Genomic DNA, 12,891 nt, shown 5'->3' on the forward strand with positions numbered 1-12,891 from the left:
TGAAAATGTTTTTTAATACTTATTCTATCTTTTTCCAGATAGTTATGTTGAAAGGAAAACTAAGTTGTAAAATAATATGCATTAGTATTTTGACAATCTGATGGTTTTTTCATCAACTGCCTAAAAAACTGAGAAATTTGGAATTGGATTTTTGATTGAGCTTAATCCTTGAAACTTTTCTTCATATACAAAATTAGAAATTTTTCAAAATAAAACTGTTTTCCCATGCATTTATTTTCATGATTATTTGAACAAAATGTCGTTTTTATGACCAAATTTTTATTATCCATTTATAGTTTAATTGTTTTTTTTTATTTAAGAAATACAATAAATTTATACTTTTTAAGGTACTTTATTGTTTTCCAGATAGTTCGGCTAAAATAATTGAACCAGCTAAAAAACCTAATGCACCAAATGCATAACTTAAATGAATATGTTTGATCCTGTAACTAATTTAGTTAATTTTCTATTTAAAACAATATGATCTTAACTTCTTTGATAAAAATTGTTTATATACTGTTTTATTTTTTCCGGGCAATGAGGTTGATTTATGGAAGCAGGGTATTAAGCATGACCTTTGAAACTAAATTGATATAGTTTAGATTTAGTGAGTCCTCTAAAAAAATATTTGAAAATAAAGAACTTTTAGTTTTCTTAGATGATTTTCTTTTTAATCGTGGACTGCATGATAGAAAATAGTTTTAACTGCTTGGCATAAAGTTGTTTTTTTCTCAAGTAACTAAAAGTAAGTTGAGTAAGTGGTTTAGAATATAAAAATTAATTTTCAACATTTTCAAGCTATTCAATTCGATTTTTCAATTTCTAATTAGGTTTAAAATTAAAAAAATCGAAAAAGTATCCTTTTAAGTTATATATGTGAAGTTATACGTTTGGCCTTGAAACTCATATATTTTAAAAATGAGAAAAAATTTACCTGAAAAAATACTTATATTTATATATTTTTTTCAATTTCAATATAAAGAATGATTTTTAACGAATTACTTAATTTTTTTTTGGCAATTTACAGTAACTTGGGTATACTGCATGAAAAAACCCGAAAATTTTTTAATTTTTTTTCTAGCTATTTTTCTCCATAAAAAAACTTGTAAAAGAAGAAAATGCTTAGAAAGAATTATTTCTTTCAGGTTCTCAGGAATAATTAAAAAAATGTTTTATATAAGATTTTAATTACGCCTAAAATTTAAAAAGAAAGTAAGGTAATATCCTTTTATTTAATGCTCCTCATGCATAACTTAAATGGAAACGTTTAGCCCTGTAACTAATTTATTTAATAGTTTTTAATTTCTTATTTAAAAAAAAATCATTTGAACTTCCTTACCAATTTATCAAAATAATTAATTTTTTTAGGCACTTAAGGTTGAGTTAAGAAAATTGCCTGAACAATTACTGATATTTTTTTCTAAGTCTCTAGAACGCTTGGTAAACTCTGTGGAAAAGTAGAAAGGTTTTTTAAGGCTTTTTCTTAAATTACGTACATTTATTATTAATTAAGTACATATTCTTATTTTTTGCAGGTAATTGATTGAAGTATTCTGCTAAAAAAACTTGCCATATTTTTAATAAATAATTTCTCTTTAAGAATGCCTAAAAAAAACTGAAATTGCTTGCTTGCTTTTGATATTTAGAATTGATTAATAAGAAAATATTGTGTTTATTTCTTTAGGTAAATTGTGTTGAGCAAACTACTGTCTAGAAAAAAGGTACGCAAGTCTCGACCATTATGATCATATTGGAGTTTTTTAGTAATTTATGGCGAAAAAAAAATAAGATTGTTGATATTTTATAATTATTTTTATTTAATTATTTATCCATAAATTTTATGATCAATTGCGACTATAAGTGTTTTTTTTATTGAACAAATACTATTGTATAAATTGTTAATTTAAAAGTATTTTTTTTGTAGGCAGTTGAGCCTAAAATAATTAAATTATCTGGAAAAAAATATTTTTTTAAATTTGTTTGAGACATCAAAAATAAATTAAAAAAAAGGATTTTAGGGCAAAATTATACACTTACCGAATCACTAATAAAACTAAAAAAACTACAAACTGCAAATGATTCAGTTCCACTCTAAAAAACATACTTAAACCCACTGCTCACTCATAAAACCGTTTAAAACCATTAACAGTCCAACCGCTTAAATCCCCGATAATTATAATAACAACATCGGCATTCATTACTCTTGGAAAACAAGGAAAACCCCAAAACTCCGGATTAAAATCGAAAGTCCGGTGCCCGGAAGACGAACGAACCAAAAAAAAAAAAACACGACGATGTTATATGTTAGACCGTGATTCCGGAGTCGTAATCATCATGATCATCATCAACCAAGTTGGTCTCAAAAGAGACACGAGAATTATGGAATCGCCGATTGTCGGCGCGCTTTGAAGAAGACCGATGGGTTTGTTTCGTACAGGCACGTGGATCGTACGTTTGGGGAGGATTATGGTGGTGGTGGGGGTAACGCATGTACGATTCCCGTCGAAGGGTTTTTGTTCTTTGCTAAAGGGTTGGGAGATTTTTTTAGGGTTGGATATTTAATTAAAATCTAAACTTAAGTTGTTCATTTTTAATAGAGAGTATTCAGTTTTAACCAGCTTATTGGATTTTAAAAAAATAGGCAACGGATTAGATTACCTTGTTTATGTTAAAAAAAAATTAAAAAATTATATAGCTGCATAAAAAATTATCAGCGACTAAGAAAATATCTCCCTGGAAAACATTGTTTATTTTTTTTTACAGGTATTTTAGCTTGGCGTGAGTTGAGTTGGATTGGGGTTAAAGAAAGAAAGAAAGAAAGAAAATGTGCTATATTACGTAAGACAAAACAAAATCTTGTGTACAAAAAAATTCCAAATTCACTTTAAATTTCAAATTTCTTGTTTTTTACTATAAAATTTACACACATTACTAAAATTAATTATAACAAAATAGATTGAAAAAAAAAGCATCTTTTTGATAAATTTAATTAAAAAATAAGTAAAGCTGTCAATAAAACAGAATTTAGAGGAAGTAAGTTAAAATATTTAATAGGAGACAATACTAAAACACTAAAATGATGTCAAAGCACAGGTCAAAAGGTATCATTAAAAAATCGTCAAGGCTATAATATGCCCTGGATAATAAAAGTGATTTTAATTCCTTTTTGAATCTTTTAACTTCTAAAATTTGTCTGATACATAGAGGAACATGGTTGTAAATTTTTTTGCTAAGGTATATAAGTGAGTTCTTGGTGAGGGAGGATGTAGGGATTGGTAAGGGAAAATCGTTAACCTGGCGAGTCATATGATCAGTGTTAGAGGGAGGTTTAGGACATTTATGAATAAGAGTAGCTGTTTCTAAGATAAAAAGAGAAAAAAGAGTTAGGATTTTTTGAGATATAAAGAGAGGTCTACAAGAATCTCTTAACCCAGCGGAACAAAGGAATCTAACTGCCTTTTTTTGAATCACAAAAATTATGTTTAATAAACCCCAAAAAGGCAAGCCATAACGAAGAATAAAAGAATAAATGAATTAAACTGTCTACGAAAACATCAAAATTTAATTTTTTTTCAGGCAATTGACAATAGGTTAATTTTGTTTCAAATTTAGAAAAATAGATAATATCATTTTAACTTATACACCTAATGCATAACTTAAATGAATACGTTTGACTTTATAACTCATTTAATTAATTTTCAATTTAATAGAATATGATTTCTTTGAATTTCCTTGAAAAATATTTAAATAGTTGTTCTATTTTTTCCAGGAAGTTGAAATTAGGTCGAGTAAACTGCCTGGAATTTTTTTTTTCGTCAACTGATTTTTAAAATTGGATTGAAAAAAAAATTTTTTTTTACCACTAAACATTTTAGCCCCTACTTATTTGGTCGAAAATTCATGATAAGAAGAAATTAAAAATATCCAGAATAGCCAATCCTAGGAAGATCGCGGTTAAGGCTTGAAGAGTACAAATATAAAGTATAGCATAAAAAAGGATCCCTAAACATCAACGCTGATTAAGGTATCATGAAAATCCCATAGTCTCCATCCACTTGTTTATTTTACAAATTCTGGTTTAGAATTAGAAAGGGAGACTGTGGGATTTTAATTTTACCTTAATCTACGACTCCACTGCAAGTATGGATTATTTCTCCACTATCAACGCTGATGCATTAACAAGAGTAGAAATCACATGATGGAAAACGATTAAAAATCCATTGAGATAGACCAGTAATTTCCTAAGGAAAATGTTACACTGGAAAAATTAGATCAACTAAGGAAAGCATTTAATTCATCTTTCACCCAAAGTAATTCTTCAAAAAAATTATCCCAGTCTTTATATTTAAAAAAAGCAACTTAATTAAAAGCATTTTTTTAAATACTACATAACATTAAAACGAAAACTATTTAGACATAAAGAAATTAATGTTTTCTTAGGCAGTTTCTTTTGTATTTGAAAACTGCGTGATAGAAAATACTTTCCACTGCTTAGTAAATAGTTTTTCTTTTGAGGTAACTGAATGTATTTTTTATTATCTGTATTTTTTTCTGGTACTTATGATTAATTAAAAAAAAAATATTTCATTTACACACTTTAGGCTCAAAAAAGATGAGGTCTTATTCTTTTAAGTTATGCTGTCAAATATATACGTTTGGTCCTGTAATTCATATATTTTAATGTCCTAAATTTTACATTTTTTTACAAGAAGATTTTTCCAGGCTCTTTTGCTTGACCATTGTAAAATTAAAACTATTTGGAATTAAAGAAATTCCTGTTTTCTTACTAGTATAGTACTTAATTTTTATGTATGCTAATTCCTTCATAAAAGAAATACCTATAAGAAGATATTGCTTTTTTTTTCCAAACAGTTATAGTGTTAAAAAAAGCAATACTATAATAACTTACTAATGAGTGAATTTTAATGATGGTAAGCAACTGAGAAAATATATGCTGTCAAAAGAGGAATTGTTTGTTTTTTTATATGCAGTTTATTAAGTTGATTAAACTGCCTACAAGAATATCAACATTTAATATTTTTTTAATGGGCATACTGCCTAAAAAGGCGGAAAGAATTTTTACAACATTTCTTTATGTTAATCTTAAAATTTGGTTTAAGATTAAGTGAGAAAATATCCTTTTAACTTATGCAGTTAATGCATAACTTAAGTGAATACCTTTGGCCCAGTAACTCATTTAACTAATTTTTTTATTTAAAAGAATATAATTTCAACTGTCCAGGAAAAATTGTAAATTAATCCAAATAGTTATTTAATTTTTTCTAGGCAGATTAGGTTAAATTGGGTTGCATTTAATTAATAATGTTGAGAAATTTTTCCTTAATTAATTAATTATTATTATCCAGTACTATTCTTCGAAAATTATAAATGGTTTTTGAAATTTAAAATTATATCAAATATAACTTTCTTTTCAATATATCTCTATAGATTTTATTTTAAACTTTTGCGAATTACTTAAAATGAGATTTTGAAATGCCAAAAATTAAAAATGGTAAATAGAGTCCGTTTTTTATTAGGATTTCGAAGATACATTTATTTTATGCTTTAGGTTAAATATTTTTTTCCTGTAATTGTCTTTTTTGCTTTATATTTTTAGATCTTTTTTTAGTCTTATACAAATTCTGTACAAAATTATATTGATAAACTTTGAATACACTATTTTATTTATTTAATTCTTATATTATAAAAAGGTCTCTTTCTTTTATATGTGGCTTTAAAGGTTTTATAATTTATTTCTCATTTATTTAAATATCCTAGATAATTTTTAAAATCCTAATTTATTGTATTTGCATTTCACCATCAATTAATTGTTCTACTTCTTTAGGTGTTTTAATTTCTATAAATTGTATACAGACTATTTTAAATAATAAACTTTGATATCCTATAATTAAGCCTAAAATATGAAAAAATAAAATAAAAATTATTAGAAATATAATGACAAAAATATTTTAAACAAACAACCTATTGAATAAAAGAGAAATAAAGAAAAATCTACTTATGTTTTATTTTTTTATATTACTTTAGGAAGAATTTAAGGCTTATAATGTTTATGTAATTAAGTAAATGACCAAAATGTATATTTTATAAGTTTAATTTTATTAATTGTATTAAGATATAAAGCCAAAATAATGCGAAAAAAAATTAAAATGACAGAATTGATAAATAAGTTAAATTTATTCATATAAAGAAATCAGATATCAGAAAATCAATTAATGAGTATATTAATATATTAAATTATAAATGCTAAAATATAATATTTTATGGTAAAATTATTATTTTAAATTTTATAATTAAAATTTTAGAAAGCATTTTGATTTAAATATTAATACAAAAATGAATTGTACAATAAGTTGTTACTGTAAAATAAAAAAAAATCATATATCATAATAAAACGAGAATAACACAAATGTTTATTTTTGTGTTATTTATATATTGATTTATTTTATCCATATATAATAGAAAAACAAATTCCACATTTCTTTTCATATGTGGTTTTAATGTTTATATAATTATTTTCCTTTTCGTTGTTGTCATATATATTTTCGTTGTCGTGTATATTCTTTTATTTTTTTTATAGACTGTATTTCCATTTTATCAATTATTTCTTCGTCGCCCTGCTGATAATTAAATAATAAATTATTTTTATGTAAAGTATTTTTAACAATAAATATTTATATGTGTATAAGTCACATAATAAAACAAAGACGATAAAAATCATCATAACAACAAAAAGGTATTAATTAAAGAGAAATAAATAAAAATCTACTTTAATTATATAGGAATGTATGTTTTTATAACTAAATACATTTATTTTTTATTTAGTTTGTTTATATTTTTATGTAATATTTCATGTAAAGTTTATAATGTTTGCTTGATAAAAAGTAAATTATAAAAATAAAAAATCGATAAAACAAACAAAAGATCAAAATGACAGCGTTAAATTAAAATAGGTAATTAGAAAATCAAACGTTGATAAATTGAAGTTATTCATAGTAATAAATAAGTATAATATCAAATTAATATATAAATGCCAAAATATATGTGTATTATTTAAAGTTTTATTATTATTATTATTTTAGAAAATAGAGTGTAAAGAGTAATTTACTCGGGAGAAAAATTAATTATACAATAAATTTAATGAGTTACTACCGTAAAATAAAAAGGATGCTTATAAATGAGCAAAAAGCAGAGAAATGAGCCAGAAAAACAATTATTTCTTTAAATTTAATGTAGTACTTTATTAACGAATAAATGATGATAAACAAAATATGACTATAAAATAAATTAAATTTAAGCAAAAAATATAATAAATGAATCCATATCAAAATTATGCGATAAAGAGAAATCCTCAAAAAAATACATAAAACGATATTAAAACAAAAAAATATTAACACAATCTTTAAGGGAAATTTATTGGCGAAAATTAAAACATGATAAAATTATCATCTGTTAAATGTATATTTAATAAATAATTTTAGTAAACATGTTTATAACATGTAAATACTATTATACTATTATATATAAAGAATACATTTTACTAATCAACATTAACTAATTTATTTACAGATGTATTAGGGATTGAATTTGAAAACTTTGAATAATATACATTCTGCTGCTTTCCATTCAGTTGATTCAACTTGCTTTTAAAATTAAAATTAATTACGAATATATATGTATTCAATTTATTAAGAGAATAATTAAGTTGCTTAAATAAATCAATATTAATTGAGAAAATAAAAGGAAAAATCAATGAATACAATACAGTTTCTTCTGTACAAATTGGCGTACTTACTTTTCCGATATTTCAGTTGAAGAATTTTAATTTCATATTTGACAGAAATTAATATGAGGAATGTTAGGTAGATGAAGTTTGTAGTTCCGAGGCCAACCTCTAGGCAAGTTACTACATGAAGTTTTATTCAATTTACGTCTTATGGCAAACCTACAATAAATATCTGTAAAAATAATATTAATATATTTATTTGAGTAGTTTGGAATGTTTTTTTTTCCATATTTTATTAATAATGAACCAGCAATCTATTTTCGCGTACGTAATTGTTCTGCCAGAAAGCCTAATAATTTATTACATACTTTAAGGATTTCATCATCGTAAACCCTAAACAAGCAATTCAAAGAGGCCCTAAAAAGTAGAAACATAAAGTTGGTTTTCCTCCACAGATGACGTACTACTGCCAATAATTATACCTTATGTTGCGAATGCAAAAACGTCGGCCAGTGTTAAAACTACCCAATAATAATTAATTGGTTGACATCGATTTGCTTGGAAAAAAGCGTACCAACGTCGATGGGCAATTAGCCTCAGTTTGTTTTTATACGGACGAGAGAGTGCTAACGTGCTTAATTTTTAATGAGACGACGCCGCATCGCAAAAACCGAGATGAGTGTTGATACTCATATGGCTTCGGATTACACAAGGACGAAGGACACTTTTAATTTTTATGTGCCGTTTGGTTTAGTCTAGGACAATCACTTTTTAATTGCGTAAAATTAGTATTGAGTATTTCTTCTAGCCATAAAAGAGTTGGGAATTTCATGCTTTAAAATGTGGTATCTTCCAGGCAGTACAAAGGTCACTAATAATTTAAGAAGTTAGAGACTTGTCATTTTCAAATAGATGGAGCAACAATTTTTGGTTATTGAATGGGTGGAACTTGATTAGTAGGGGTATAATTTGTATTGTTGTGACAAATTCATAATAAGTTACTTAGTTTGTTGGGTGTTGCGTCATTTATATTAAGAATTAATTTAAGTTAAAAAAAATAAATCAAATATGTTGTAGGGAGTTAATTAAAATTTACGGTAATATAATAAATTTTCATGAGGTATAAAAATGCCTGTACGTATTGTAAATATTGGTTAGAAAGCTTATACACGTCGGGCCAACTTAGGTCTTGCGTGTGAAGGTCTTGCGTATATTGTTGGAAGCATTACCACGTGCTCTATACAGGATTAGTTATTAATATTGCACAAAAATTTAAGGGCGTATTCCTTGGGTTAACTAAGGTGCTTAATTTCAATTTTTAAATAGTTTTAATGTCAGTAATAGAGGATTAATTTTTTGTTTTTAACAACCATTTTATTTATTCAATTTAGTACTTAAAAAGTAGTATTAGTATTAGTATTATAAACTAATTGTTTCAGGTAACCCCAAAGAAAAAAGTCTTATGAGTTTAAATCGGGAGATCACGCAGGCTATAGTTGTGAAATAATATAAATATTATTTCATACAAATATCGAAAAGAAGAAGAAAATTAGAAGAATTTAAGAAGAAAAGACTTATTTACGTATTTAAAAGATATATAAACTTAACTTTTAACGAAACCTTTATATTTAAGTTAAATAAGTCTTAAATTCTTATGAGTTTAAATCGGGAGATCACGCAGGCTACAGTTGTGAAATAATATAAATATTATTTCATACAAATATCGAAAAGAAGAAGAAAATTAGAAGAATTTAAGAAGAAAAGACTTATTCACGTATTTAAAAGATATATAAACTTAACTTTTAACGAAACCTTTATATTTAAGTTAAATAAGTCTTAAATTCAAGTTTAATCAATTCAAATTAAATTCAAAGTTAATAAGTATAAAAGCCCTTCTTGAGCTAAGATATCAAGTGTGTCTTATGCCCGATGGTGATCCAGCGAACTTTACCTTAATTGCTCGAGAATATTTAGATAGATCCATAACTATAGCCTACATGATCTCCCGATTTAAACTCATTAGACTTTTTCCTCTGCGGTTATTTAAAACAATTAGTCTATAATACTTTAACTGAAAATATTGAAGAGTTAAGAAATAGAATAGAGGCAAATTGCGCAACACAGCAGGGATTTTTGAATATAGAGCAGCAATCAATGATTTGTCGAGTAGGTGCTTGCATTGAAGTTGGAGGGCAACACTTTCAACAAATATTATAACCTGAACTCCTAGTTTCTGTTTGCCTTCATACGAATAACTTTTCCCTTTTGCAAAGTCCTTTAATTTTGTAAAAACTAAATTGGATAAATAAAATGGTTGTTAAGTACAACAATGCCTCCCACTGACATCAAATCTATTTAAAAATTTAAATTTAGAACCTCAGAAAATTTAAGGAATACGCTCTTAAATTTTTGGGGAATAGACAATAGAATTTTATTGCTTCTAAAGTAATACAATATATACTTATAGCAATAGAGTATAGGCATTACAAGAAAAAATATCTTTAAACAAAAACAAAATAAAAAAATCTGCTAAAGCACCGTTCAGAAAAATTACAGTTATAAAATAGGTAGCGAGGCAGAATTATTTAATATAAAAAAAACTAAAATAGTAATGTAAAAAACTGGCTATAGTAATTAGTTTATATAGGTATAAACTAATTACTAACCTAATTTTACAACAATAAATAATTACATAAACCAAAACCATATCATGTGTATCATAAGAAAAATAAAATACTAATTATTGATTATACAACCTTTAATTAAAAGAAAAATAATACAGCTTACGCACTAGCCCCAATAATCAGTCCCTAATAAAAAAAAAACAAAATTACTCATTAATTATGAAGCTTCTAAGTCGGAGAATATTTAAAAAATAATGTACAACAGGTTTAACTTTTTGAGGTATTTTGTTGTTTAAAAAGCATATAAAGTTGTACACACTAAATACAACCTCATCAGAAGAAATTAGACCCTGACGTAGAGGGGCGCACTCAAAAAATATGTCTTGCATTACATATAGTGCACATATCGTCAAGATTTATAGAGTAAGAAAATCCATCAAAAGTAGCCTTAAAAAAACGGTAATTGCCAGTCCGGACTTGGCAAAGATACTATAAAAGATAGCTATAAAAGAGAGGAAATGCTGAAGCAGATGCAAATGCAAGGTCCTTTTGAACACAAACCTATTTAAATTTATCTAACAACAATACTTTAATATTCTTTAGGTAGTTACTCGTTAATGATATAAATGGCATGCCAAAATCAATTTTTGAAAACAATAAATTCTTTGCTTGCTGAATCCAATTATAGGAAGGGTCAGGGTTTTCAAATTACAGCTGTCTCTTATAGCAGATCTGGAGAGTTTTATAGATAAAAGTTTGATTAGCCAATTAATAGCTAATTTAAAAGTAGTTAAAGAATCGGTCGTAAGTGAAACAAACGGATAAATATTTTATATCGAGTTTGTTAGGTTTTTAGAGTTATAGTAAGAAAAGAAGAGGTGAGGAAAAGCTAAAAATCCATATATCATTTTTATTTTCTTATATATTTTAATCAATTTTTAGAAATCATAACAGAGTCTTATCAATTTAGTCCTATCGAACTCAAGATAATCTAAATAACGTAAAAAATATAAAACTACTACTTTTTTTGAAGTTTGAGAAGCTGGAAAAGCACTGGGAACCAACCTTCAGCTCTGGAAATTAAAAAAAAATAATTTTTTTACAGGTCCTAACTTTTTGTATTTAATTAAAATTACAATTAATATGTTTTATTTATATAAAGTATGATTTAAAAGTATTAAAAGCATAACTTAAATGGATACGATTACCTATTTTTTTTAAATAAATAATATTCTATTCATGTGTTTAAGTCTTGAGTTCCTGGTTAGGTCAAGTAATATTAAAATAAAAGGAAATACAACAAATGCAAAAAAATCCATATCAATTCAATATAAATTGTTATTACTAGGCACCAAGTAAAATTTTAAAATATTTTAAACTTATATAAAGTCAAGTGAATTGTTTTGATTCCATAAGTTTAATAGTAATTTATACTGCAATGAGAAGGCTTATATCAAAGTGGATAATATCAAGACTGTATCAAAAGACTGGAAAAATCTTTGAGTTATTCCAGAGAACGTTAATTTCATTCCCTTCTAACGATGAATTTTAATATGCTGAAAAAACTAATTAACTTTATAATTGATAGTGAAAATTTTCTTAAAAAAATATTAAGCTTCTTTTAAAAAAATGTTTATCTAAATACATTTTCAATTATTTTCCAGGGAGTGAATCAAAAAAATAAAATTTCACTGAATAAAAAAAGAAAATAATTTTTTTATTTTTTTTAATGTAATTAGAAACAATTTCAGTTTTTTTGGAAAAATAGTTATTTTCCAGATTCCAACCTCAAATATAATATAAACAAGTCATAAGAAACTATTTTATTGATGACGAAAAACAAAGAAAAACACAAAGTCACGGTCTCACAACATGTAATTAAACAGACTACACGTGTTTCGCTCTAGTTAGAGCATCAGGCCTTTAAAAGCCATCCACACACTTCACAGTACATAAATAAACCAAATTTCTAGGCTTAAATCATAATAAATTTTATTTAGAAATTTAATATTTTTAAATAACTAATAATAAATGTATTTGTAATGAGTTATATACTTAATCGTAACTAAAAACCTTAAAAAATCCACGTTACTTCATTGCCTTCCTATTCTCTTTTTCTTTGAAAAATGACCTACAATTTACCAAGAAACCGACAAAGAAAACACTTTTTCGCCCTCATATTTAAAATCTTGATTAGCTCGACGGCCACCTCCCCTAGCAAAGATCATAATTCTGGTTTTATTTAAATTAACAGTAAATCCGTTTTGATGTGTGTAATTTCCAAGAGCCAGCAATTTTCGCTTTAAATCGACTTCAGGGTAGGACAGAATAACTGCATCATCGCAGTACAGTAAAGCAAAGATGTCAGAAATACTGTCAATATCAATAACATCGAGACCCAAAAAAGCTAAAATAGTTTAAAGTCACTTAAAAATAGTGAAAATAAAAAGGGGCTCAAAGATTCTCCCTGTAGAACTCCTCCCGACACTGGAAACTCCCTGGTAAGCTCGTTGCTACTACTGG

The 12,891-nt window shown here is 25.8% G+C and overlaps 1 protein-coding gene across 1 annotated transcript in view; it reads right to left on the reverse strand.

Moving 5' to 3' along the window:
* LOC126744072 (protein Wnt-2) overlaps nucleotides 1–2,392 on the reverse strand; it is a 51,039-nt gene extending 48,647 nt beyond the window's left edge. Inside the window, exon 1 of the mRNA XM_050451421.1 lies at nucleotides 2,038–2,392. Coding sequence (XP_050307378.1) covers nucleotides 2,038–2,102 — 65 coding nt within the window. The 5' untranslated portion in view covers nucleotides 2,103–2,392. The remainder of the gene's footprint in view (nucleotides 1–2,037) is intronic.
* Nucleotides 2,393–12,891: the final 10,499 nt, after the last annotated feature.

Source organism: Anthonomus grandis, chromosome 13 (genome assembly GCF_022605725.1).
Source record: "Anthonomus grandis grandis chromosome 13, icAntGran1.3, whole genome shotgun sequence".
Lineage (NCBI taxonomy): Eukaryota > Metazoa > Arthropoda > Insecta > Coleoptera > Curculionidae > Anthonomus > Anthonomus grandis.